This window comes from Eubalaena glacialis, chromosome 2 (genome assembly GCF_028564815.1).
Source record: "Eubalaena glacialis isolate mEubGla1 chromosome 2, mEubGla1.1.hap2.+ XY, whole genome shotgun sequence".
Lineage (NCBI taxonomy): Eukaryota > Metazoa > Chordata > Mammalia > Artiodactyla > Balaenidae > Eubalaena > Eubalaena glacialis.
Genome location: NC_083717.1, coordinates 72,854,408 through 72,882,219, shown reverse-complemented (window position 1 = coordinate 72,882,219; position 27,812 = coordinate 72,854,408). Strand labels below are relative to the sequence as shown.

The following is a 27,812-nucleotide window of genomic DNA, read 5'->3' as shown; positions in this document are numbered from 1 at the left end:
GTATTGGCTGTCTTGAGGAATGCGGTCGCCCCCTTGGGAAGGTACATATCTGGGATCAGCAGGCGTCTGTGCGCTCGCACTCCGGATCGGCCTCCCCACCGCGCTCTTGCCTCCCCGCTCCCGCCGCCGCAGCCCCAGGGCCCCTCGCCGCCGCCACCATGGACGCCATCAAGAAGAAGATGCAGATGCTCAAGCTCGACAAGGAGAACGCCTTGGATCGAGCGGAGCAGGCGGAGGCCGATAAGAAGGCGGCAGAGGACAGGAGCAAGCAGGTCTGCCTTTCCGGCCCTGCGCCGGCCGGTCGCCCGCGCTCCGCCCGCCGGGGGCCCCCGAGCCCCGGGACCCGGGCCTCGCACCCCTCCCAGCCCCTCACTCCGAGGACTCGGGGAGCCACCCCACTCCAGGGCGTCTGAGAAGGGGGAAGGGAAGAGCGAGACTCTGGCTTATTCTAACTTCTTCTCTCGTCTGGGGACGCTTATTTCCCTTTTCTGGTTCCCAGAGCCCGCGAAGTCCCAAGTCCTAGAGGCACTTGATTCTCAGGATGAGAAATCAGTTTTGGATTCGGGGGCGGGGGAGAGGAGGAGGGTTGAAGGGAATCAAGTCCAGAAAGTGTTAGAAGTTCTTCTGGACTTTTTGACTGGGGAGTATAAAACATTCAACTGGGAGGGGGGGGGCGCGAGGGAGGGGGGAGGGACAGTCACACAGTTTGTTCCTAAAAACAAAGATGGACAGACTAGAGAGTACGGCGGGCCGGGGAGACAGGGGCGTTTTTCTGCACCCCCAAGTTGTGGGCTTGAGCCCTCTGAGACCTCCGCAGGAGTCTCGCCCCGGGGGCTGGGGTGGGGTGCGGAGTGGGCTCCGGGCGAGAGGAGGTTACCTAGGGACCCTTGAACCCCAACTCGGCGGCGCCTCACACCCGAAGGGCCCCAGCCAACCCGGTGCCCGTGTGTTGTGTGTGTATGTGTGTGTGTCTAACACCCGGTCCGTGCCGGCCGCCCGCGCCCGCCCGCCGCCGCCCCCCAGCTCGAGGAGGACATAGCGGCCAAGGAGAAGCTGCTGCGGGCGTCGGAGGACGAGCGGGACCGGGTGCTGGAGGAGCTGCACAAGGCAGAGGACAGCCTCCTGGCCGCCGATGAGGCCGCCGCCAAGGTACCCGGGGCGCGCAGCGCGGCGCACGAATGGCTAACTCTGTCTCTCTCTCTCTCTCCCTCCCTGTCTTTCCCTTTCTCTCTCCCGCTGTCCCTGTCCTTCTGGCTCTGTGCACCCACACCCCTCCCCTGCGGGATCACGCTGCCTGCTGCACCCCCCTCCCGTCCCCGTCCCCCACGGCCAACTCCCAGCTGGAAGATGAGCTGCTGTCGCTGCAAAAGAAACTCAAGGCCACCGAAGATGAACTGGACAAATACTCCGAGGCTCTCAAAGATGCCCAGGAGAAGCTGGAGCTGGCGGAGAAAAAGGCCACCGACGTAAGTGCACGCACACACTGCCTCCCTCACCTCCTGCCCTGGTGGCCGCTCTGGGGTCACCACAGGGGCCAGAGAGCACTGGAGGAGGGTCACCTCCTCTTGCTGGAAACCCGCACACAGCCTGCCATGGCCCAGAGCACTGGATGCTGCCTCCGACTGCTACTGCACACATTCATTTTTATTTCATCCATTCCTCTTTCTTTTTCTCCTTCTTTCCCCCACCCCTGGGGGTGGAGGGGGGTGGGTGAGAAGCTGGAAGAATACAGTAACTGAAATTGGACTCTGGAGGTGAACCCTGCTCCGTGGTGGCAGAAAACCTCCGAGGTGTCGTCACCGAGGTTTGTGCAAACAGAATGCCTAGTTTTCTACACTTTCTTTCCTTTTGCCATCTCTGGTGGGTGGCAAGGCCTGGTTTTCGGTGGTGGGTCTAGTCAGGACACACACTAGAGATGGCATTGAAAAAATGGCATGGTGCTACTTAGAAGGCTAAGCTTGATGGTGGGCCACAGAAACACTTGAGGCCTCCTTACTCACTAGGGAAGCTTAATCCAGCCCTTAAGATCTGCCTGGGAAGACGATACTTGCTTGGATCTGCAGTCTGAGGGCACTAGATCCAGAAAGTAAGCTGGGAGTTATATATAGCTCAGTGCTTTATATGGTATAGTGAGCTAGCTGCCCCCGACTCTCCTGCTCACCCCACCCCAACCTGTCAGCCTCTGACAACCACCACATAGTTTCAAGGATGATGCACGCACCACAAAAGCTCGGCCAGCATTTTGTCCACTGCCCTCTGGAATCCTTTTAGCTGAAGAGCTTGCCTCTTCTGCTGCATAAGTCAAGACAAGCATTAGATTTCCAAAGGACCGACTTCTTTTCACACCATTCTAGAAGCTAATTAAGCCTAGAGGCCCAATTAGGAAAGAATTCGTTGGGAAGTTGGTAACAATTTCAAGAATGTATGAGCACCAGGGAAAGCTATGCCCAGAAAGTTGAACTACCAAGTGCAACAGCAGAATTTTTTGTATGAGAGTAAAGTGTAAATTGCTGGAGGGTCTGGGTCTTGAAATCAGTAAAGGCTTTCTGTGACATGAAAGGCACGAAATGTAATCTCCGAGTGTGCTTTGTAAATGAGAGATCCAGACACAGGACATTTAGAATCTGACAAAAAGAAAGTTTCAGTGAAAAGCAAGGTCCCTGGAAAGGGCATTCAGGGAAACACTGATTTAGGTAAAATATTTAAGTTACAAACTACCTGGCTTTAGAAAAAGAGCCAAAAAACACATATAACTCTGCGCCAGTTTTGTGTAATGTAGATCAGATGTCTGCTCCGTATATGGTTAAATGGAGGATGTCTGTCTCCCCGAAATTCTCCAGCAGGACGTTTATTTAGCTTTTTCAAAAGAGCCGCTGATAGATCAAGGAGAGATATTCCTTATAAGGAAAAGAATGCAGAGAATTTGAAAATAGCCCAGTAAGATTGAAAGCAAGAGAAGGAGAAAAAAGCTACTACGATTCTTAAGGGAAAAAAATCATAATTATTGTAACTATGTGGTTCTATCATGTCTTTATTGACAAGTCTTGTTTAATGGTGCATTGGAATGAGGTGAGGCAGAAGTGGCAAAGAGGATATTTAAAGCCAGCTCGGTGGGGGAGGGCGGAGCCAGGAGGAGGAGGAGGGTTTTTTTTTAATTAATTAATTAATTTATTTATTTATTTATTTTTGGCTGTGTTGGGTCTTCGTTGCTGTGCGAGGGCTTTCTCTAGTTGCGGCGAGCGGGGGCCACTCTTCATCGTGGTGCGCGGGCCTCTCACTGTCGCGGCCTCTCTTGTTGCGGAGCACAGACGCGCAGGCTCAGTAGTTGTGGCTCACGGACCTAGCTGCTCCGCGGCATGTGGGATCTTCCCAGACCAGGGCTCGAACCCGTGTCCCCTGCATTAGCAGGCAGATTCTCAACCACTGCGCCACCAGGGAAGCCGAGGGTGAGGTTTTTGAAGCTGTGTTCTTTTCTTTCCACTGGAAAACTATCCCTAATATGGTACACTTTTTTTTTTTTGGTAGTATATTGATCATCTTCCCCTTTAAGACATTTTAGGTTGTTTGGAATCTGTAGGGATGTGCAAGACGTTTGTGAAGAAATGCTATATTTAGAGTGATTCCTAGCTAGTAAAAATAGTCAAGACTTGAGGAGGAAGAGACAGATGTCACTAGAGAAAGGTAGGAGAGAGGTCAACTTCCTGAGGTAGAATTGTATTACATTTGGGATTAGGACATTGCACTATTACTCACCAATGTAAAACATTTTCACATTTTTCTACTACTAAAAACATTTTTCTACTAATTTACCAACATACTTTACAAATTCTATTCCGGAAATGGGCTCTTCCTAGCTTGAAAGGTTGTAATTTGCAAGGTCGGATCTCTGATGGTTTTGTTTTGAATTTTTTGTCGTCCCTCCACATAAGTGAGGCTGAAGGGGATCAAGCGCTCCATTTTCTCTCTGGCCCAACCCCTTCCCCAGTAACTGTGATGTCTCTGACATCTGCAGTATGTGAGTCTTTATTCCCTGTAGGTCTTTGCTTTCTAAATAAGTGATTCTCAGCCTTACCTAAACAATCACCTAGGATGGTTTTAAAACTTAAAATCCAGGCTGTACCCCAGGCCAATTAGAATCTCCGGGAGTGGAACGCAGGCATTAGTATTTGTTAAATACCCAGGTGATTCCAATGTGCAGCCAAGGCCGAGAACAACTGTCCTAAACTCTTGTATAATGACATCAGCGTGAAAATGAACTCACCTGAAACTGACTTTCCCAGATGTTTGAAAAGCAGGACATTAAGTCACTAGCTGGCTGCTTAGAGCATTTGCACCTGTCCAGCAGTTTCTGCATCTCCTGGAGGCTCCCAGATGCCCCCTTCTCCCACCCTCAAAGTTGGAGGCCCCCAGTCTGTGCTCTTAGGGAAGCAGTTGTGACCTCCCTCCTGACTAGATGAACTGTGTGGAAACAAAGCTAGAGGCTCCACCTACAGGATGTGAGGGCCCATGCTGGGCTTTGTGAGAGTCTCAGCAGAGGGAGGCTGTGAGAAAGTCCATAGCAAATGAGTCAGAAAAGCAAGGAGCTTCCTCATTAGGGCTTTGGCGTAGGAGGGTGTTGTCAAGTGTGTTTTCTTTTTCTTCATTATTCTCACACTTAAACACATAGGAACTGACTTGAAGGGCCTTCTGTGAGAAAGGTGAGGAAAGAAAGCTGTGAGACTTAGAAGACATTTAAAAACGTAGCCCAAGGGGAGAATTGGCAGAGGGTGGTTCCCAAAGATTGTGTCCACTTTGGTTTTCATCCAGCTGTAGCCAGACGCTCTCATAGGGTTCTGTAGCCTTCCTTGGTGTGCCTTTTAAGACATCTCAGTCCGGCCCAGAATTGGTCAGATTCCAGAAGATCTCAGAGGCTGATCTAAAACCAGAGAACGTTGTAACTAGAAGGGACCCTTGAGATGATTGTTTTTGTGGAAAGGAAAGGAAGTCCCAGATAGGCTGGCGGGCTTGAGGTCCCACAGCTGGTTATAGGCCGTAGCCTGACTCTTAAGACAGTGCCTGTGTGTTTATTAACTAAAGCTATCATTTGAGTTAACTACGTACAAGGTATCGTGCTTAGCGCTTTCTGTCATTTCATAATCCTCACAGCAGCCCTATGAGAAACGTACTACTATTAACCGTGCTTTTACAGATGAAGTCAAGTTATTTTCCGTCACACAACCAGGAGAGAACCAAAAGCCAGATTCTAACCTAGGGAGACAGCATTTAGGAGGTTTAACCTCTATGCAATATGCTAGTGGTTTTCCCTTCATGAGTTTGGAGGGAAGGAGAGTTGTTGTGGTTAGGATCTTGTGTTCTGGGGTTCTCTACATCGAGGAACAATCCCTTTGGGGGTACATTGAAGCCCCAAACCCCGCGCTCGGCTTCTCTCCTTCCTGGGCACGGGAATCTGGCAGTCCGGAGCGGAGCGCTCCCGCCGCCAACAGGCGGCATCGTAGCCCTTTGCAGACAAATCCGTTACTCCGGGTTCCCCACGGCGCAGGGGAGGGGCGCTGGGAGTCGAAGTAACACCCTCGGCGCATTGGCCACCCTCCCGCGCACCAGGTGCCCCGGCAGCCCGCGCACCGCGCCTGTCAGCGCCGCGGCCGCGAGCATGCGCGGTGCCTTCCACGGTTGGCGAATTCCCGGGGTCCGCGGCGCGCGCCCCGCCCCGCCCGCTGGGCCCGCCCCCGGCGCTCGCGCACCCGCCTGCGGTTCGCCTGCGCAGCCTAGGAGGTCGCGACTTCCGGGCTGTGCCTGGGCCGCAGGGGGCGCTGCTGTCGCGCGCCGCGGCCTGGGCGGGGTGGCCGGGCGGTCGGAGTGCGGCAGCAGCAGCGGCGGCAGGAGCGCAGCAGCCGGCCTCTCCCGCCGCAGTCCGCCAGCCTGCCGGCCCGCCGCTGCCCGGCGCAATGGCGGGGAGCAGCTCGCTGGAGGCGGTGCGGAGGAAGATTCGGAGCCTGCAGGAGCAGGCGGACGCCGCGGAGGAGCGCGCGGGCAGCCTGCAGCGCGAGCTGGACTACGAGAGGAAGCTGAGGGAGACCGTAAGGGACCCACCCATCACCCACCCCCGGAGGCGCCTTCTCCCCAGTCGGCCCCACCGCGCCCCGCAGGGACCCCCGGAGCCCTTCCCCCGCTACCCCTCCCCCCGCCTCGGGGCGCACCTGGTCCCGCAGGTGTCGGGCTCTGGGGAGGGGCACTGCCCGTTCACTTCAGCCCTTTTCATCTCGCTGGTCTAAAGAACCGAGGGAGAATTAGGAGTGGTGTTGAGAAGGTTCTGGAAACAGCTCTTTCCCAGAAGGGACTCTATGTCTGGGGTGTTTGCGTTCGGCCCGGCGTCTCGGGTCCCCCGGCATGTGCCCGTTGCGCTGCTGGCATTATTTACTCGGAGAGTGGGGACGGAAGAGGTCCCTCCTTTTGGAAATCCGTTCTTTGGGGAAGGGTGCTAACAGGTCATGTCTGAGGCATTGTCTGGCTTTGGGGCCCGGGGATGCTAAACTCCCCCATCCCTGTTTAGCCTTGATTTCTTGAAAGCCTGTTTCTCTGGGGTGGTTGAGACACTGACAGAGCGTGTTCTGACTTAGTATGCGGCCCTTTGCCCTTCCCTTTCTTAACCATACCTCCTCCCAAGTTCTCTTGTACAGGTAGATGTTCCTTTGTTACCGAGTCTTGAAGAAGTTGGCTAAATAGCTACGATTATTGGGTGTTTTCTCCCACCGGCTTCCCCTCCCCCACGTTGAGTGTAATACCTGGCTTCCTTCCTTTCCACTAAGGAAAATGCATCCAGCACACAGGAACAGGATTTCAGAGGTAGTTAGGGCGTTTGCTGTTTGTTGATTTTTGAGTGTGTGTGTGTGTGTGTGTGTGTTTTAAATCAGGATACTCAAACACCTTGGGAATTTTATGACAAGCGCTCATGTGGGGTCCTTCTGTGCTTAATAGAGGCGTATTCTGAGTTGAGAGGTGTATGTAATGGCATTATGGCTGGCTGCAGAAGCTACGAGACCTGTTTTGCATAAAATACCTAGAAGCAAATGGGTGCTCTTGAAAGGAAGGCCTAACTAGATGAAGTTTCAGATAAAATAGGCAGGAACCAGGAAATCAATAGGCAAAAGATCATTTTCTGTAGAGGACAAGACAGCAGAGGTCACATGGATGTCTCTGAATTTGGCCAGGCAATGAATGAATTCCGACTCCCTCTCTGGCTCGCAGTTGTCCTTGAACCATTAGAACCAATAGAACATGATGATGGATAAGAACAAGAACTCTGGGCCCAGGCTACTAGGATTTGAGTCATTTAACTTCTCAGTCCCTCAGTTCCTCGACGGTAAAATGTGGGTAATGGTAGTGCCTGCCTGTTGTGAGGATGAAAAGAGTGTGTGTAAAGAAGTTGCAGTGGTGCTTAGCACACTGGAGTAAGTGCCTTGCGTCAGCTGGTATTAGAACTGCTCCACACTCGGCATGGCTCATTGCTCCTTTGCTTGCAATTCACCAGCTATCAAAGGGTCTTAAAGATGGGCAGCTCATTTCACTACATCTTAAAACACTCCATTTCAATGCTTCTAATCAATTTTTTTTTTTTCTTTTTTCAACTTGAACGGCGAGAGGACACAGGCAGGCTGGAAGGAATGTTTGGTGGGTCGAAGTGGTGTTAGTGGTGGAAGTCGGTAGAACTCCCCTCCGCCTGCTAAGAAAGGGAATATGTGGTCCTGTACAGGAGAGCCTCTTATGGACTGTTGGCCTGGTGATTGATATTAGACACAGAAGATAAATTTTATGAAGGGCACATTGTTACTATTTTACTCACCTCTTTTGGGCTTAGTTTTTATGACAGTACTCTTGCTGGGCCAGTTGGGTAAAGATAATGCTTTCATTCTTTTCAAAGCTTTATATTAAAAGTGGTTTAGCTTCAAAATTTTTTAAGTGATTTTTGAAAATAGTCTATCTGGATGATTGGATGGGCGCAGAACTTTTTATGACAGCAACTTGAGGACTGGGTCAGACCACTGAAGAGAGAATTTCAGATTGAGAGGTGTTCCTAACTTATGAAACTGGAACTTAAAGGTAGCTAATTGAAGATGGTTTCTTGGTAGTTGTCAGGCATAGCTGTGAGTTAAGCTAGCAGTCACAGTTTCTCTTGGCAGCAAAGATAAAAATTTAGTGACAAAGTCATGAGCCACTGCAAAAAATATTTGGAGAGTTGGCCCTAATTCGCATTCTCAAAGATTCAGACAGGCTGTAGTTAATTGGCCCTATTACAACCAGCACTTAACTTTGGAAAAAGCAGCCATCCCTTTTTTTTCTACTGGTTTGTTTTTCCAAGGTGTGTGGGCCCTTCAAAATTTTGGAATGAGGCTACTTTGCTTGATGTAATGGTTGACTCCAGGTCTTGTGACCCACTAGGGTTTTGTTTGTCTTTTGTCCTTATCAAAGGAAAAGAGGGAGCAAGAAGAAGGCAGTCTGCCTTCCTTCTTTCTGGATGGTACACAGCAGACAAGGGGACTTAACAGTTGCAGCCTGTAGGTTCTTAATTGGTAACTTTATTAAATCACAGGAAAAACCAATTTACAAAAATTCCCAGCCCTTCCCCTCTTTAGAGTTGGTAAATATTTCTGAGAACAGGAATCTAAAAGTGCATTTTGTGCCCCCATTGGCCCCCCCCAGAGTGGCAGTAGCTGGAGTGTATATATACTCTGGCTTTCTGCTTTCATGTATAGGCAAGGCGAAGGCACTACAATGCCCTGTTCACGTCCCTTCTCACTCATTACACAAATATGCCTCGTGAATGATAGGCTTTGGTGCAGATAGAGAGGTTGTTTTTAACTCTTATCCATGGGAGTGCCCCTTAATGTCATCCGTGTTTTTTTCCTCTTTCCTTACCATATAAGGGCAGAAGTTTAACTTGGCTGTAGTGACTTGGGTCTTACACATTAAACTGGGTGAAACTTTCTCTGTACAACTACAGTTCACATGAAATAAAAAGGCCTGACCTTTGATCATCCCATGCAGTACTCCAGTTCAGGTAGGACTTTGAACATACATTCCAGAGGATTTATTTTTAGGATATAATATTATTCTCCTACAATTATTTCTTCTTAATTGTCCTAACGGAAATACTTGTTTTTAAAGTAAAAATCATTGCTATTTTTAAATTGTCTTTAGTTATATTGGCTAGAACATCTGGATTTCATGAAAATCTAGGCCCTGTAAAAGTTCTCTTTCAAGTCAGACTTGGAGTAACATTTTGCTATATTGTGTGGGCATGCCCTTGATACCTGTGTAGTTTCTTAGGTAGCTGGTACCTTGTGGAAGGGATTGGGGGGCACATGCAGCTCTAAGGCACCTCACATGTGTAGAGCGCCTGGTGGTTTAACAACAGATCTGCAGGAAGACAGTTGGTAGCCTTTACTAATATAGCAGTCTCTTTTCTGAGTAGTTCATTACATGTTGGGACACAATAGCACTTTTGAAATGGAAGAAACTAGCATCCCAAAGACTTCACCAGCAGTGTCAACACATGAGCTGTTGTTAGAAGCTAACCCAGTACACTATGGGTGATTTCCATGCCTGGAAATAATTTGCGTCTGGGGTCTTGACCCTTCCCAAATGCCTTGTTATTTATATCTGCTTTTTAAATAACAGATGGTCATGTGTCTGTAGGGTTTGTACTGGCAGAGGCAACAGCCAGTTAAGTCTTAAGTAAACTGCCCAGGTGCTGTGATGGAAAGAACCTTAGAAAATATCTAAATAAGCCTCAGAACTCAGAGAATACATACCGGAAATAAAAGCTAGTGCAGGTGAGAGATGTGGGCCTTTTGAACATAGAGCATAATCCCCCCCCCCAAAAAAAAGTGAAAATAAGGGTGTCCTTAATTAATTTATGGAATTGAGTATATCTTGAATTCTAGAGAACCAAACCAAATTGCAATCAGACCAGTATGGTGAGGCCTGAGAAGCCAGTGAGAGCCCAGGTTTTTCCCGGGGGAAGCTTATGTAGAGATTGATACACCCCAGACACTGCTTTCAGATCTGGGCTGTTACCTACAAGCACCTTTGCCCATCCTGCTCTGAAACCTCTGGGGCAGCAGGCGTTGGTTTCTGGGGTTGAGAACAAATGCTCTGTGTCCTTGTGTGAGCTGGTACCCCCCTGGTGTTACTTGATGATGTTTTCAATTTTATACCACACCTTTTTTCAAAATGGATGGAGAGGACTTGTTTAGCGGATGATATTCAGTACAGTAACCGTTCTTCTAGACCTGGTTAGGTTTTTTCGCTGAAGGCCTTCTTTCAGGGAGGGGGTTGGAGTCAGGGTGGCTGTAGAGAACCTGCTGCTCTGACGTCAGAAAGCAGAAAGACTCCATAGGTGAGAACCACCAGTTCCAGGGCTTCCACGAGGCTCCAGGAGGCCTTGAGAAGGGAGGCAGGCACGCCAGCAGGTGAGGACCAGGGGACTTTGATGCTAGTCTTACCTCCCGCTGATGGCTGTGACCTGAGCATGCTTCAGCCCTTGGGGTCAAAGATCCCTCCCTCTTCCTATTTTCTCTTCTACAAAGAGCTAGATGAGTGGTTCCCACAGGATTTGCCAGCTTCTTTGGATGGTGGGTGGGGTAGAGGGGTGGTTGCTTTTTTATAGTGCAGATTCCTGTCCTCCTTTCTGACCTCTTGAATCAGAATCTCTAGGGATGGGGCCTGGAAATTTGTTTTGTTTGTTTTTTTAAATTTTTGGCTGCATTGGGTCTTTGTTGCTGCACGTGGGCTTTCTCTAGTTGCAGCCAGCGGGGGCTACTCTTCGTTGCTGTGCACGGGCTTCTCATTGCAGTGGCTTCTCTTGTTGTGGAGCACGGGCTCTAGGCACACGGGCTTCAGTAGTTGTGGCACCTGGGCTCTAGAGCACAGGCTCAGTAGTTGTGGCCCACGGGCTTAGTTGCTCTGCAGCATGTGGGATCTTCCCGGACCAGGGCTCGAACCCATGTCCCCTGCATTGGCAGGTGGATTCTTAACCACTGAACCACCAGGGAAGCCCGGAAATTTGTATTTTTAATATGCATCTCCTGGTGAATTTGGACACCCAGCCAGTTGTGGGAACTGCTGGACAATGCCTAGGGACCCTTCCAGCTAAACATCTGAGACCCCGTTTTGTGGACCACCCACAGGTCTGTTCTCTGTGTTGCCCCTGTCCTGGCTCCTAGAACAGGTCTCCATTCCCAGTTGTTGTTCTGGTGCCGTATACGAGGCCGATTGACTGGTATTCCCATAGGACACAACCTCTATTGTAGGTTCTACAAAATGCTCCTGGGGAAAAGGAGTTAATGACGTTTATAAAACAGTATCCAGAGCTAAGGGAAAGAACAGTTAGAGTGGAGGCAATAAGAGGGAAGATTCGGATTGATGGGCGTTCCTCTCGGGTAGGGAGATCTTTTGTGCAGAGGCAGGAACGAGCGTGGGGTGCTGTCTCCTTACTCTCTGATGCCCCAGGTGTGTGGGAGGCCCGGCACCTTGAGGGTTCCTTCCCCGGAGCATAAACAGTCTCCCCTCTGTGAGTGCAAAGTCCTTGAGGTTGGGGCCCAGATCGGAAACAGAACAGGAAGCTTAGAGTGTGGTGACTACAGAAATTGTTTTGAAAATCTTGTTGACATTTCTCTGGCTGCAGCACCTATAACAAGGATATTTAAGAAAAGAGGGAAAAATACTTCTGAGTACATGACCCAGACACTCTGCTGAGGTTTTCTTGTTGGTGGTGTTTTGGAGGGTGGTTTTTGTTTTGCTCTTCATTTTAGTTTTCAGCTTTCAGGGTTGCTTGCTTGTTTTCCCCCGTTCATGAAAGGAATAGAATTTTACTAGAAATGGAAAATATAGAAAAGAAATCTGACCTGACCCAAAAGTATACCCGTAATGTATACCTCCTTCGGGTTTTGTTTTGTTTTGTTTTGTTTTTTACATGGGGCTAAAAACTTTTTAAAGTTCCCATACTTAAGAAATGTGTTATCCCTATTACCCTCATCCCTCCTCCAAAAAAAATCCCAACATTCACCTGCCAGACCTGGTGGAGCCCATTTCTAGCCATGCACCTGCAGTGATCTACTTTGTGGGCCAGTGCAATTGTTAACTGACCTTGGATTCATTTCACATTTCCCCCTGCTCCCTGCCTCCATCAGCCAATTATTACTACATAGTTAATTTTTGAAGAGATAAAAGTGTATTTGCATGTTTTTATAAAAAGTCCTTCACCATGATTGTAGATGCCCTAATCACCTCTCTTTCCCAGAGAGAACTTGGCTTTTAAAATTTTACAAATCTAGATGAGCAAAAAGGAGAATGTTCTTGTGCTCCTTTACTTCAAGGCCATAATCGCAGACTCTAACTACACGTGCCTTTCAAACTGTCTCATGGGTCCAGGAACTAAGAAAGTTGCTTTTGTTTAAATTAGATTGGTTTTACTTTTTATTCAGTAGACATTTACTGAGCCCATACTCTGTGCAGTGAATTGTGATTCCTTGCACATAAGAAGCTTACAGTTGAGTAAGGAAGACAGGACTGTAGGTAGAGAGCTAGCATAGTCCCAAAGTGCATGTTGTAGTGTTTAGAAAACTCCCAAGTGTCCTAAAAACCCCATCACCCCAGGATAAGCACACATTCAGAGTGGATGAGGAAACAGTACCAGATTAACAAATTCCATCTTTCACTTACGTGCATAATGTTTAAACAGCCATCAATGCAAGTATATGTAATGGACCGGTCCAGGCTTGCAAGTGTTCTGAGGCTTATAGTAACAAATGCTCATAACTGTAGGTAACTGTTGCATCCCCCAAAAAGAAACATCTTATTTCAGAGATAGATACCAAGTAAAAACAGTATCTGTACTGCTTTTCTTCTAAGGAGTTTGAAACTCTTCTTGTAGCAACCTTGACTTGTGAGAAATTCCTGTAGGCGTATGTCACAAGCGCTTGGGAAATTTGTCTTGGCCCTCTTCCAGCGTGACCAGTTATTCTAAAGGGGTGCTGAAGGGCAGGGGGCTTGCTGGGTTTTGCTGTGTCTCTGTATGGTGTATATTTTAGAACCACTGAATTTAAAACTATTTTAGTTCCTAAAATATTTAATAAAGCCCCTTTGAGAACACAGTCAGCAGAAAGGAGAATTGAGACTCCTGAGTCCGAGTCCTCGCTGGGCTGCTCTCGCCTTGTGTGACTGAGCCTGGGTAAGTCCCATCGCCTCTGTCCCCACCTCAGGCCCCGCCGCGTGAGGTGGCTGTGATGAAGCTCCCCCTTAACAGGCAGGTAAAGCCAGCGTGTTGAAATCTGTGGAGGAGGAGAACCAAGTGAGAGTGTCGCTGATGGTCCCTTTGTCCGATGAGGATGGTGTGTGTGGGTCTGCATATACCCCAAGGTGGACATTCCCTGGGTAGATCAATGGATGAACGTATCCGACAACTCCAGAGTTGACCAGGGCTTGTAACGCACTTTAGGGTGGCTCACCACAGGGCCCAGGCTTCCCGTCTGGAACCAGTGTTTCAGTCTCAGCCCCTCCTGAAGGCACTACCCTCACTTTCTCTCTGACACTGAAACGCCTTTCACTCTCTCTACCCAGGCTGAAGCCGACGTAGCTTCTCTGAACAGACGCATCCAGCTGGTTGAGGAAGAGTTGGATCGTGCCCAAGAGCGTCTGGCAACAGCTTTGCAGAAGCTGGAGGAGGCCGAGAAGGCAGCAGATGAGAGTGAGAGGTGAGGACCCCTCGTCCAGCCCACCTGTTAGCTCAGCCTTTCCTCCTGGTGGAACGGGAGGGCTTCTCTGATCTTGGGCATCTAAGAATTTTACAGTACCTTGGTGGCACTATTTCCTGACTTGATCCAGGTGCATCTAATGGTTTTGTTCATTTAACATTAGTGGGACACCTTTGTGCAAAGCACTGTTTTAAACCCCAAGGTTACAAATAAGAAAAAGACCCCATTCCTGCTCTCTTAGAGCTCACCACCCAGCGAGGGAGATGGACGTGTAAACGGGAGGTTCTAGGGATGTGTTTTGGTTCTTTCATTCCTGCTAACCATGGAGCAATTATGCATTTTTTTTAAAAAGATAACTTTATTTTAAAATATACCAAGGAAGCCGCATAGCACAGGGAGATCAGCTCGGTGCTTTGTGACCACCTAGAGGGGTGGGATAGGGAGGGTGGGAGGGAGATGCAAGAGGAAGGAGATGTGTGAATAGATGTATATGTATAGCTGATTCACTTTGTTATAAAGCAGAAACTAACACACCATTGTAAAGCAATTATACTCCAATAAAGATGTTAAAAAAAATAAAATAAAATATACCAAGGAGGCTTAGGCCGAGGTAAATACAGTATGGGCTGTCAGTTGTCAAATAGCCCAACAAATGAGAGGAAGAGAAAGCACAGATAAAACAGAAATATGATCCACAAAAGTAAATTGTTTTGGACTTAGTAAAGCCGATAAGACACACATGCATAGGTAAGTACAGTCAGATCTGCATGTCTGCTGAGCATGCTCCCACTATGACCTGGCTCTACCTGACTTATTACCCCAAGATTCAGCCTTGTGGTAGTAAAGGAAAACCAGGGCCATATCAGCCATCGTGTATTCCACAAGGCATTTTCTCTCATGTTCAACTGTTCAAGTTATTGTACTCATATTACTTGGAAGCACTCCAAGAAAGACTCCACAAGACTAGAGAGAGTTCTGCCCTTCGAGGGATAACAAAGTATTGTGGTGTCTCAGACACTGGCAGTGTGTTTCTGCGCTGTGACCTGGGCAGGTGCACGCAGTCAATCATTTTGTCCGTTTCTCCGTCTTTGAGGTGCCTTTTTACCCCCTGCCACCATGGATAAAGAATGATTGCAGACTTTAGGATTAAAGAAGCTCTTTAGCTGAAGTTTTCAGCTCATTATTCACTGTTGCTTATTGATTCTTTTCTAATCAAGAGTTTTGGAATTCTTAAAGATGACTCATCATCTCTTACAGTGTACATATAAACAACGGTTTTGTGGCTGGCTTCTTCCTGAAATACACTTGTTAGTGAACCTGAAAGGAAGGCAATCTGGCAGTGTTAGACTTTGGAGTAAAAAGATATTTAGAGATCATTTACTCCAGTCCCCTGGTTTTACAGATGAGAAGACTAGGGTTCAGAGACTGGTGTGGCCTGCCCGAACTCTCAAAGAGAATTTATAGCCGAGCCAAGATGCAGGTCTCCCAAAATACATTGTAGTGCTTCATTTAAAAAAAAAAAAAAAAAAAGTGATTTATTTATCTTACTGCGTACTTAGGTTTTGGTAAATGAATCCCGTTTTAACATAGTTTGTTATTGCATAAATCTGTAATATATCATAGGTCAATTAACATTTTCTAAAACTTAACACCATGCTGAAGGATCCAAACGTACACATCAGCATAGAAGATGGTGTCGGTCCTGCCTCTCAACATCTCTATTATGAGTTTTATTATAGGCAAAACTCAGTTTCTTCTCTAAAGTATAAGTCAACCCACATGAAATTGCCATTTTTGCAGGTCCGATGTGGTCAAATACCAGCAATTTCATTTGGTTCAATCTAATATTTACATTTGTGGCTAAAGGGGTAAGAACAGCTACTTTCTTTGTGGGAAGGAAGTACATGAAGATAAGTTTGCTTTCGTTCTGACTTTGGTCCATTTTCAAGCTGAAGCTTCCCACCAGAAAAGGGAAGAAGTCCCATTATTTATATAGCAGGTAAAGCTTGTTGACCTTCCTTGATTCCATGCCTCCCACATTCAGACAGGATCCTCACGTGGTACCTTTCATTTCACATTAGCTGCCTGGGCAGTGTCAACAGTACCAAAAGTGTAAGCTTTCATTCACAATAAACAGAGAGAGGGAAGTGTATGTCTTTTTCTGCCTTCAGCTCTAGAAAGTCTTGTTTCATGGTTTGGAAGATAAAAGTAGCTCTGTGCTCTGTTTCGGTCTATCAGTTACACTGAGCCTCACAAACCACCGTGGTGCAGGGTGAGTTCGTGGAGGTCGCCTCTAAATCTTGGGTCTTCCTGCATGTCTTCCTTTTCAGAGGCATGAAAGTCATTGAAAGCCGAGCCCAAAAGGATGAGGAGAAAATGGAAATTCAGGAGATCCAACTGAAAGAGGCCAAGCACATCGCTGAGGATGCCGACCGCAAGTATGAAGAGGTCAGATCCTGGGGCCCAAGGCCTTGTGGACTCCCAGCCACGGCCCAGGAGCGGGGGAGCAGTGTACAGCCTTGCGTTCTTCAGTGAAACCATCTGCTTCCTTAGCAGGAATGGGTGGTTTTGAGAAGCAGAGTTCCTTTGTCCCCAGAAAACGGTTCTCAGTTTTGATCCTGCTAGGGGATCAGTTGCACTGGGAAAGACCAAAGCGTTTTTTGTGCCCCCATGCCTCCCCCGCCCCGCCCCACCCCAAACACACACACAAAGACCAGGACAAAAGTTCTCTGGTCAGGAGAAGGGAGAGCTGGGCCTCTTGTGTTTTGTGGAAGGGCCCTCTCATGCTGTCACCACGCAAGCCGTTCTCCCTAGTGTGATTCACCTGGCGCAGCCCAGTTCAGTCAGTGTAGAGGCACAGACCGTGCACTTGCTCCCTAGATTCATGGAGGCCTTTCTGTCTGTCCTCCTCGCTCCTCAAGATTCACAGGTGAATCACCTCCTGGTCGTGCCCCATGAAAGCATCCTCCTGTGATAACAGAGCCCACGTGACTGTTTAAGGTTTTAGTTTTTCCCTTAATGTACTGTGGCTATCCTGAAACACCATTGACTCTTCGTCATCATCATCTCCCATCTCCAGGTTACACTATGCCCACTAATTTTGAAATGCTTCCTAGGATCCCTTCTCTCCGGTCCTTTCTTCCACTGACCTCATTAGTCACCTCAGCAGCTTCTCATGTCAGCCTCTCTTGCTGTTTCTGTTGACATTTGTAGCCTGCGTCACACAGAGGGAGTCGAGGTACAGAGCTCTAGATGGATGGAGTTCTCAGGATTATTTTCAGTCTTGTCTTGCAGCCCCGCCTTTTCAGCATAAAAGGCGTCATGTCTCATCACACTGCTAGTTTCGAGATTGTGAACTTCATCTCTCTCCCTCCTTCCACACTTGGTCTGGCTGCTGTGTAATTATACAGGCTTCACCTAGGTAGGACTAAAGATGAGCCAGCCCACCCATAACTAACCATGCTGGGTCTTGGTGAGCAGAAGTCTCTGGTCTCCTCTCCATGGGCACGCCTGGTGGAGAGTCGCTTCTCTCCACCGCACGGGAAAGAGGATCATCTTGTTTGGAGGCAAGAACTCCGAGGGGCTGACGGATCCAGTCCTCGCCCCACACCCCTCCTCAGAGCTTGGAAGCCCCATGGTGTGTGTGTTTTGTGTTTGTTCTGCTGCAGGTGGCCCGTAAGCTGGTCATCATTGAGAGTGACCTGGAGCGTGCAGAGGAGCGGGCTGAGCTCTCAGAAGGGTAAGCGGGCCCGGCGCCAGGAGGCTGTGTGTGGGGTGCTGCGGAGCAGTGACTAAACAGCATGACCTTCTGGCAGCTGCACATTTACCTGTTTCAGCTCCGGGCTCCTTAAGTGCTCATTTGACGTGGATGAGCCACGAGTATGGAACACGGAGGACTTGCGTGGGGTGTCTATGTATGAATGCGTGTATCACTGCATGCCTTACCTGCACACTGATTTTGAGAATGGCCTTGTGCATTTCCTGTGTCCACTAACAGCCAAGTTCGACAGCTGGAAGAACAATTAAGAATAATGGATCAGACCTTGAAAGCATTAATGGCTGCAGAGGATAAGGTACTGATGGCTCATGTATGGGTTTTAGGTTTAACTGCAACCCAGGCGTCTTTTCAGCTTCCAATGCCTACTGGTTCATTTTTATAACGACTGCACCTTCACTACACCCTCTGCTATCTTATACCTTGCTTTAAGTGCTTTCTTTGGGTCCTTTATACTCCTTTGTTTTTCCTTCATAAATGCTCTTTGGTGCAGCCAAAAAAGAAGCCAAATTATCACACTTCGAGGTTGTTGGATTTTGTCACCCTGCCTTTCTGCTGTTGGAAGGTCGGGAGCAGTGTCCATGGCAAAATTGAGCGTTTTAGTACCTTGATGATTTGGCTACTTTAAGGCAGCCCTTTGTTCTCTAGGACTCGGTTTTCATTTTTTCCCATCCCTCTCCTTTTTCTCTCCTCCTTCCTTTGGCTTGTCTCCCACCCTTTCTACCTCTGATCGAAAACGTTAGCAAATGTGCCGAGCTTGAAGAAGAGTTGAAAACTGTGACGAACAACTTGAAGTCACTGGAGGCTCAGGCTGAGAAGGTAGGCCAGGAGCACGGCGTGGGGGAAAGGCATCTTTAAGAGCTGCTCTAGAGACACCCACTTTTTCTCTTCTGGGGCCCTGCCAAGGAAAGGAATAATCCATTAGACACTTTAGCAAATGGCGTCATTTTGAGGCAATTTCCTGATGATTATCAATAACAGATTCTTTTTTTTTTTTTAATGGAGAATCTATTTTATTTTGAGTATGTGAGTCATCTGTAACAATTTAATTTAAACCAAGTGCCAAATGGATAAGTTATCTTGTTCTTATCCCATGTAAAACAATAGGCAGGAAAACAGAGAATGCATTGTTGTATGCCATTTGATATCAGAGGCTCCATTACCTCCTAAGAGATCCTCAACATCTGTTGGCTGGGCTGACACTTTCGTTGTATTAGAAGACCTCAGTATAGGGTGAGCTATGGCCTGACATCTGGAACATTCTTTCTAATTACAGTACTCGCAGAAGGAAGACAAATATGAGGAAGAGATCAAGGTCCTTTCTGACAAGCTGAAGGAGGTAATATTAAGGGTGTTTTGGACAAAGCCAGCTGGATTGAGTTTGTTTTTACGGAACTGTTCAGGGCTTTTTCATTTTAAAGTTAGAATGATCCAGGGATTTTCAGGGGTGGTCTTGGAGAGTGAGCTGTGCTAGCCACCTCTCACTGTGGTGATTGACTGGCAGGTGGTCTCAGACCCCATTCATGGGTGCCAGGCTTGATTTTCATTCTCTAGTTTCTCTATATTTGTAGCTACCAGAAATCTAAAACTTCCCAATTCTGATTGAAATAAATTGAATTATTGCAGGCTGAGACTCGGGCCGAGTTTGCGGAGAGGTCAGTAACTAAATTGGAGAAAAGCATTGATGACTTAGAAGGTAAGATCTTAAGTTTTTTTAACTTAATCCTTATGGCTGAGTAGTGACCTGGCGAAGTCATTTTCCAATCATTGCGTCCTCCTTGATGCACTTCTTTGCTCTTGCACATTCTTCCTGTCTGCCCTTTGGGGTTTTCATTCCGTGGCTCTTAAACTCTCTGTTCACCAGATGACCGTTAGCCACCAGACGGGGCCCATCTCTTTTTGTAACAGCAGATGCCAAACGCCTCTACTGCACACTCTTCGGAAGTGTGGCAGGTTTATTTCTCACTGTGAGTGAGGTGGTTATAGGTGAGAATGACTGGTGTGTTTTCTGTCTTTAGTGATATCTCCTTATTGCCGGAATGGTATGGATTTGTTTTTAGGCACAACTTCCCCCAAGTGTGAATTCAGTGTAAGGGTTTGGATTTTCTTTTTTAAGTTACTAGTCATCTTGGCATGTGCTGCGTATCCTGACGGGGGTGGAGGGTGATAGGGCACTACACTTTGACATTATACTTCAGCACTTCTCCACTAAGATATTTAGGTTTTATTTTAGTCACACCCTCTCTGTCTCTCAGAAACCCTAAATGTTGAGCTCTGAGGCTGTGAAAAAGAAAGAAAAAAATATACAAAATATATACATCAAAGGCAGAAGTGGCTAGAGAAGGGACTGGAGGTTGGTGCAGATGATAACCAAGCTGGTGGAAAAGAGAAAATGACAAATGGTTGCAAAACAATCTGCCAAATTGCAGCAGAGTATGAAACCTTCATCATTAGAAGAACTGAATTGCAGACTTGGCACAGCAACACCATAAAAAGCGTGGCTGTCCTCGCTTTTCAAGCCTCCTGGACCAGCGAGGGCAGCTTGAGTGGGCAGACCACAGGAGCAGTCTGGATGGCACCAAGAAATCCATACCCCAGTGGTCTAGTTTGGTCCGGAAGTCAGTGGTTTCAGGGTGGAGCCAGATAAGGATTACAGACTGTAGTCACAAATTGTTTCTTCAAAACAATGCCCTTGGATATTTTTTCCACTGTTTATAGTGGCAGGTGGCTGACTACTCCAGTGTAATTAAATTATAGCTCTCTAAAAGAAAGATGTTCTATTACCCCTCTCCCAACCAGGAGACAGCCTTCTGTGGTTTTGTTTAGGATTTAACATGGTTTACTGATATACCTGCCATATTTGTTATGATTTTCGTATTGAGTTTCTTGTTTTATTTTCTAATGGGTTTTGTTCTTTTTGTTTTTGTTTCAATTTTATTAAAAACAAAACGCACGCCTCCTGCATTGGCCACCTGCTGCGGCACCAATTCCTTCATGCATTGCCCTTTTCTTGCTGCTGTGTCGGGATGGCGTCCATGCCACCCTCACTCACCCTCCATCTCTTGATCACTCTCCATGTCCTTGCACCTCTGCCTTCCACTTCCTGGTCATAGACGAGCTGTACGCTCAGAAACTGAAGTACAAAGCCATCAGCGAGGAGCTGGACCACGCTCTCAACGATATGACTTCCATGTAAATGTTCATCCACCCTGCCTGATCACACCCGTGCCCTCATGCTAATATGATAAATTCGCCACCACTCCCTTCTGTGTCTCCAGAATCTCCATCTTTACACCTTTATGCTCACTGTCTTTGCATAATCTAGGATAGTCATTGTTTTTTCACATTCTACTAACATAAAGGCCAAGTGGATTGTCTGTCTATACAAACCATTTTCCTTTCAGAATCCATTCATTTCACATTGTCTCAGCTAGATCGTTCCCATGAAGCAGTGAACTGGGATATGTGTGACTTGGGCACTGTCCTTTTAAGAAATTAAACTAGGCTCAAGTAGAATTGGTAGGCCACGCAATTGTGCAGGAATTTCCCAAGAAATATCAAAAGTCGGTTTCCTGAGATTCAATTAAATACAATGTGAACATTTTTCGTAAAAAATAATAAATTTAAGGAACCCAACACTGTCAGATGACTGAGGCTCTTAGAGAAGGGAAATTGATCCAGAACAGCATAAAGAATGTTGCTGTAAAAAGTCACATCTTCCTTTTAAGAATTCTAGACAGAAATGAACCCTCTGCCGGGTAGCCAAGCCTTTAATTTTCTGTTTCTATAAAAAGAATTAACATACAAACACCACAACCTGTGTCAAAGAAATGGGACATAAAACACAGATGGTGTTATATGAGTTTGGGAGTTAATGGCCCAGCTTTTACTACTGCTGGGCAGTAAGAGTGGAGTAGATAGTCTTAATCTCACGAGAACCTGGAGCATACACGACTAAGGTACATATTACTAACCAAACCTGAATGTTAAGCTTTTTCTGCCCCTCTAAATTCTAACCTGGAATGTTTCACAGAGGCTTCCTTTTAATCTCATAAGATGGCACTGAATTCCATGTAAGCTGGAAATTACAGTTTCCTGGCCCACCTGTCATTCCTTTACCCGTGCAGAAAAATGGTAGCTTGAAGAGTGTTGGCAAGTGCCTGCTGCCTTATAGATTATAGAATCGCCACACTACCCTTTGAGACATCACTGTCACCATGGAAACTAGAGAGAATTCCATCCTCTCTTCCCTCATTTGTAAATGAGGGGATGGATCAGATCATCTGTCTCTCAGTGCTAAAATGTGGTGATTCTATGAGAAAAACTTTTAGCATTAAGTATGGTTAAATATTCTGAAAGGTGGGTTTAGCTTAAAATCTGTTTTTAAGTTCTGTTCATGGGTCTTTTGCAATGAAACTCCCCCAGAAGGGGCTTGTGCTGGCCTCGGGTCCAGACACTGGTGGGCAAGGATTGACATCCTCCCGTAGGTGTGGCTGGCAGCAGGTTTTGCATGTCTGCTTCTTACCTGTGTTTCAAATGCTGCTCTCATCTGTTAGTTTAGCTTCCCTGTTTTCCATTGTGCCACTTTTTTCCTTTTTCTCCCACCTTTTCTCTTCATGAAGATAAGTCTCTTTGCTTCACTTCTCGCACGACCCCTTCATCAAGCTGGATGTCCCTCCTCTCTGAGTTCTGCAGTTTGTTCTCCAGCTGACCCTGGTTCTTTCTTTCCACATCCTGCCTTAGGGCCAGGCACACGCTGTGCTTCCTATTGTACAGAAGCTCCTCATTGCAGTGTAAAATAAACACTGTGTAAGCTATTTCTGTTTGCTATTCTTTTTACTTCTTATTTATTGACATTTTAGTTTCAACACTGAATAAAACTCCAAATCTTCATCACACATATGAGGGTTAATTTTTGGCTGTTGCTTTGCTCTTTTTTTTTTTCTCCCCCCATTCTGAACATCATACATTAATATCAAGAGACTCTAAAGCAGTAGTTCCTTGTGGAACTTTTTAAAAAATACCCATGCCTGGGTCCCTCTCAGAGTTTTGGTTTGCAAAGGTTAGAGTGAGGCCTGGGCATGTGTGTCTTTTTTAGGGATTGAGATGGCTCTGGTACGTAGTACGGGTTGAGAACCTCTGCACAGGGGATGTTGCTTGTTGGAGCCAGAAGATCTGCCTTGAGCAGTGCCTTCCTCTGCCAGATGTTTAGTTGGGATGTGGTGAGCCCTCTGTGTTGGTGTTTAGATAGCCCTGCTTGGGAGGGTGTGGCTGCCACCCCACATTGCTAGGAACTTACATATCAGAAAAGGTGAAAAGGAATGTGGATTCAAACAGTGTAAGTTGAGGTTATTGTTGATCATCCTTTTACAGCACAAAGAACACTTAAAGCTTTTTAAAAGTATATTCATTCCTCAGCCACCTTCGTTTTGATCAGGAAATGACATTCTTAGGTTTTAGGAACATACGATTATGTTCAAGTCAAGATTTATTTTTGTGCTCTTAAACTCACCATGTATTCTTTAGGAGGGGTTGTACTTACAGTAAATCTTTGTGATAATTAACTTTTTTTTTTTATTTGTGAACATCTTTAAAGCATAGCCATTAAAGTTGGTTCTTTTTTTTTACCCCTTAAAAATAGTAGAAATTGTTCAGTTATAGTTTATCAGTTATATTTATAAATTCAAAAACAGCAATTAAGTGATTTTTTTTATAACGCATCGCAAAATTAGAACTTAAAAATGATGTGGACTTTTATTTCTTAATTCCCAACATTTCTCCATCCTCAACAGTCTGGCTATATTTCTCCTGTGTTTTAAATGTGGGTGACCTTCATCTGTTTGTGTATAGTTTTTCTTAGCCTAAGAGTGTTTATATACCCCTGTATTCAAGTAAATTTGGACAAATTGAAAATGTCAGTCACTCTGCAAAACCTCAGAAGAGAGTAAAAATACTCTTTTTAAGAGGTAAGTGAATTTAGTAGTGGTATAGTGGACTTTTAAAAATTTATAATTTAGACAGTGTCTCTCCCTTGAGAGTGTAAAGTCTTCAGTAATTTCTTGTTTATCTTTTCCTAAGGCTTCTTGGGCCTGCTTTTGACTATGATTCCTGCCTTGTTCTTTTAAAATTCAGAGTAATAGAAGTGGGCCCTTCTCTGAGTAACCCTGCTTCCTGCCATAGATAAAATGACAAGTCTGAAAGTTCTGCTGAGCAGATGTTCAGTTAATTTTGGAGGCACATCTGTTTTTTGAAAGCCCTTCTGGAGATTTTCACACTTCCTATAAGTATATTCTACAAGGGGAAATGGGAAACTGATGGATTGGAAGGCAAATCTGGGATAGCCCAAGAAGGTATGGGTGCACAGGAGGATAAATAGCTTTTTGATTTTATCAAGAAATTGTTGGGGCCCAGGCTTCTAGCTCAAAGGGTCAGGCCATATGTAGAGGCAGCTGCTGCAAGAGCCTTGGTTGGACCAAACCCCAAAATCATTGCTTGGCACTAGACATCCCAGACATTGGGGAGGTAGAACAGGAGGGAAGAATACTTGCAAACATATAAGCGTTCCAGGCGCCCCCAGGCACACCAGTTCCATGGCAGCTGAAGTGGAGCAGGTCTGAAGGAGGATGTGGTAGGGACAGCTGTCATTTAAGCTGCATTCACATTGACCCTCTGGATTCTCTGGGATTTCTCCAGAGTTCTTCCATCCCAGCTTGGCTGTGCATTGGCTCAGCAAACTAAGACATCCTACCTGCCTGTGGTGGTATTTCCCACACGATAGTGTGAATGTGCTAGTGGGGTATAGATTTTGCACCCCCCAAACATGCAAGATACCATGAAAGGTAGGAAGGATGTGGTAAAGAGATGAACCAGAAATGTTCTTTGCCCTCGATGAGCTGGCTATCTTGTGGGAAGATAGATGAGGGAAGCAAGTCTGAACTAACAGATGGTGTGCATTTAGAGTCAACAAGGAATAGAGGCAGTAATTCTGACTGGGCGCTACCTGGAGGAGGTGACATTTGACTGGAGTTTCGAATATTCAGAAAATTTGCATCAACAAAGAAGACAACACAGCAGATAGTCCAAACTAGAAAGCACAACGAATATAGCGTATTCCCCATCTCCTACCATACATGAGAGAAAATTAAAATAAGAATTGATCAATTTCCCCACAGACCTGGGGGCTAGAGACCAAACATTTTTCTTTTCCCTGGGGTATAGGATTATCACTTTTCAAGATAATTAAGTTAGAGTTTTGTGGGTCTAGGTCGTCACCGTCATTCGAAACAATCGTGTATTCTCCAGCTTTTCATGGTAAGTGCCAGGTTCTTGTCCTTGTTGGGGCATCCCCTGGACCACCAGATACAGACTGACTCTAGTGGCTGCCTTCCTTGCCAAGTGAGCAGATTACATGCCCGCGTGTAAAATGCATTTCACACTGGTCTCCATGTGGCTGTTTGAGATTTTATTCATTTTATACACGTCCATCTAGCACCAGAGAATGCCATCCTCTTCAGAAGGTCAGCAGTTAAATTTTAAGTCAGTTTTGAGTGGAAATAAATGCTTGTTCTTTTGCTTTTTGAGTAGGGTAACACACCCTGTATCTAGGCTGGACGAGAGTTCAGAATTTGCACCCTCTATCACAGCAACTAGGGGAGGGACAGGGAGCTCAGTTCTGCTGTTAATGCAGCGGCGGTAGCCCCTCTTGGTGCTACCTGAAAGGAAAGCCAGCCCTGGGAGTGGAGATGAAAGGGGTTCCAGGAAGAGGTGAGCAGAAATGGGCAGGTTGAGGTTTCGCAGGAAGCTCTCAGCTGAACCCTAGCAAGGAGTGGGCTCGCCTCTAGCTCCGCCCCTGTTCCTGAGGCTGTTTCCAGAAGCTGCATTCAGCCCAGTTTACACAGTGGTTTTACTGAGATGCATGAGGAACATACCCTCTCTCTGTCCTCCTCCTCGGATCCTGCTGCTTTCTTTCCCTCCCGTCCTGCCAAGAGAGGAGTCCTGGCTCTTCGTAAGTCTGCCAGGCCTTTTCCATCCGCCCTTCCCGGGCACAGGACAGCTGACCACAGGGTAAGGGTAACCTGCTCAGCAAGTGACTGGCGCCCGAGGTACCTCTGTGTTCTGTCTGCGAACTCCCTCTCACCAACTCCAGCTAACCTCTCTTCCTTCTGCCTCTTCTCTTCTGCTAACCTGCTTGCTGACCTGTACAGATGAACTCTACCAGCAACTTGAGCAAAACCGCCGCCTAACTAACCAACTAAAGCTGGCCCTGAATGAGGATTAAACTTAAGTGGGAAAGAACCTGGGCTGAATTCTAGGAACGCAGCCCATGGGCAGGAAATCTGAGACTGTCATACCTTCACCTAATAGGGTTGAAAACGATTCCTTTCTGCAGAATTGAACATGAATCAGTTGAAAGGCTGACCTTGCCTGCATTTTCCTCTCATATCTGGAATAATTAAGTTCTCTTTAATCCCCAAACCACTTTTATGGTAAAATTACATCTGTGTATATGGATCAATGTTTATAATCAATTCAGCACTCATCTTTGCAAGAGCAGGTCCTCTTGTTTGAGCTGATACATAATGAGGACCAAAAAAATGTTTTCTATTTCCTACAGAGAACTGAGTCTTGCTTTAAGTTAGAAAACCAAAGCAGAGGGGTGTGTATGTGTATAAGTATATATATATTATATATAGGATGTGATATATATAATATATATTCCTATTACATATTCATATTTCTAACTTATAAGTATCTGGTATAGTGTTTGAAATATGATTAACTATGCTTGGGCAAAATAGCTTTTGAAAACAGGAGTTCATGTCAGAAGGCCCTGATTATCTGAAAGGTATGCTTTTATTCAGTCTAACAGTGTTGTTGGAATCTGGTGAGAATGTCATGCTAATAATAAATAGAACACTGTGAAAATAATAATAAGAGAATGTCCTACTGGAGTGTGCATGAAACGTGTTGGTAATTTTTTTTTAATGAGTAACAGAAATAAATCATTGAAAAAGTTGTCAGAAAGCCTATTTACGTCATCTTTGTTTTCTGTGAGACTGTGTTACAACACAACTCTCAGACCTTAACTGCCTGTAACTCAGAAACGTCTGCTTTTGTTAACTTCAGTGCTGCAAGCACCTCTCCCTGTTCCCGCGGCACATGACCAGTGAACCTTCACCAGCCCCACCTGCATTTTGTCCTCAGTGGATTGTTGGTGGAGGTTCACCTGGCCACTCTGTGAGAACCTGCTGTGCCTGTAGTTCCTTCGGGTCCAAGACAGCTTCCCCTTCGTAGGTCCTTGTCTGGAAATGAGTAATGTCTTACGAGCATGCCTGGTCCTAATCATCTCATCCTGTGTTTGTGATTGATGTTTGCCTGCCTAAATGTACAAACCACCACTGTGTCCAAAGCGCAGCTATTCATGACTTAATTTTCTAATCCCACCACAGAGAAAGTGGCTCATGCCAAAGAAGAAAACCTTAGTATGCACCAGATGCTGGATCAGACTTTACTGGAGTTAAACAACATGTGAAAACCTCCTTAGCTGCGACCACATTCTTTCATGTTGTTTTTGTTTTTTGTTTTGTTTTGTTTTTAAACACCATGCTTACCATGAAACCCCTTAAATGCATTTTTATTTACTTTTACCACTGTCACAGATACATCCACAAAGTACCAGCTAGATCAGGGGTGGGAAAGACACACACACACAGGCAAGCCCGTGTCAAGGCGACAATGATTTAAATGTGCCATTTCCCAAGTTGACGTTGCCACACTTCGTAGAGAGTTTAGCAACACAGTATGCTTAGTCCAGGAATCCTTGTTGAAGCAGAAAGATTTCCACTCAAAGTGCCAATGATACATGAACAGGAAGATTAATGTTGGAAACACAATCAGGTGTGGATTGGTGCTACTTTAAACAAAAGGTCCCACTGTGGTCTTTTGTTCAGTATTGTACAATTTAGAATTCTGTCCAACACTAATTTATTTTGTCTTGGGTTTAACGATGAGGTGAGACTACGGATCCTGGCTGGCAGAATTCACTAAAGCCAAGGGTTTGTAAGCCAACATGCTCTTCTGAGGCTTCTGTTTTCTTTTAATTGGCACATTTGCAGTTCGTTACAGCTCGTGGGATAGCATGCGATGTGGATTTCCACCATGTTCAAGTGAAAGATTTAGGCACCACGTACAATGGTGAAGAAAAAACATTGTCTTAAGAGTTATAACTGTATGGAAACCTTGTATAATGATATGGAATAAATGCACATTGTAGGACATTTTCTAAA

At 46.2% G+C, this 27,812-nt stretch overlaps 1 protein-coding gene across 21 annotated transcripts; it reads left to right on the top strand.

The window, feature by feature from the left end:
• Nucleotides 1–27,812, top strand: TPM1 (tropomyosin 1). Of its 21 annotated transcripts, none has more exons than XM_061180238.1 (10): nt 1–272; nt 1,024–1,149; nt 1,341–1,466; nt 13,618–13,751; nt 16,082–16,199; nt 17,420–17,490; nt 18,270–18,345; nt 18,803–18,865; nt 19,153–19,222; nt 20,640–22,343. In XM_061180238.1, exons 1-10 carry the CDS (start codon nt 159–161, stop codon nt 20,720–20,722), a joined length of 981 nt encoding a protein of 326 aa, XP_061036221.1. In that variant the 5' UTR covers nt 1–158; the 3' UTR covers nt 20,723–22,343. The 21 variants fall into 21 exon arrangements, with proteins under 21 accessions (XP_061036221.1, XP_061036227.1, XP_061036220.1 ...); XM_061180237.1 differs by lacking the exon at nt 18,270–18,345 and adding an exon at nt 17,749–17,824 and having other exon boundaries at nt 2–272; XM_061180236.1 differs by lacking the exon at nt 20,640–22,343 and adding an exon at nt 26,976–27,812 and having other exon boundaries at nt 3–272.

Excerpts from the sequence above, each read along its gene's own strand:
- TPM1 (XM_061180236.1), top strand. The coding sequence starts at position 159 with ATGGACGCCATCAAGAAGAAGATGCAGATGCTCAAGCTCGACAAGGAG. Across the intron at positions 18,866-19,152 it reads TTTCTGACAAGCTGAAGGAG|GCTGAGACTCGGGCCGAGTT; the intron begins GTAATATTAAGG and ends GAATTATTGCAG. Across the intron at positions 19,223-26,975 it reads AAGCATTGATGACTTAGAAG|AGAAAGTGGCTCATGCCAAA; the intron begins GTAAGATCTTAA and ends ATCCCACCACAG.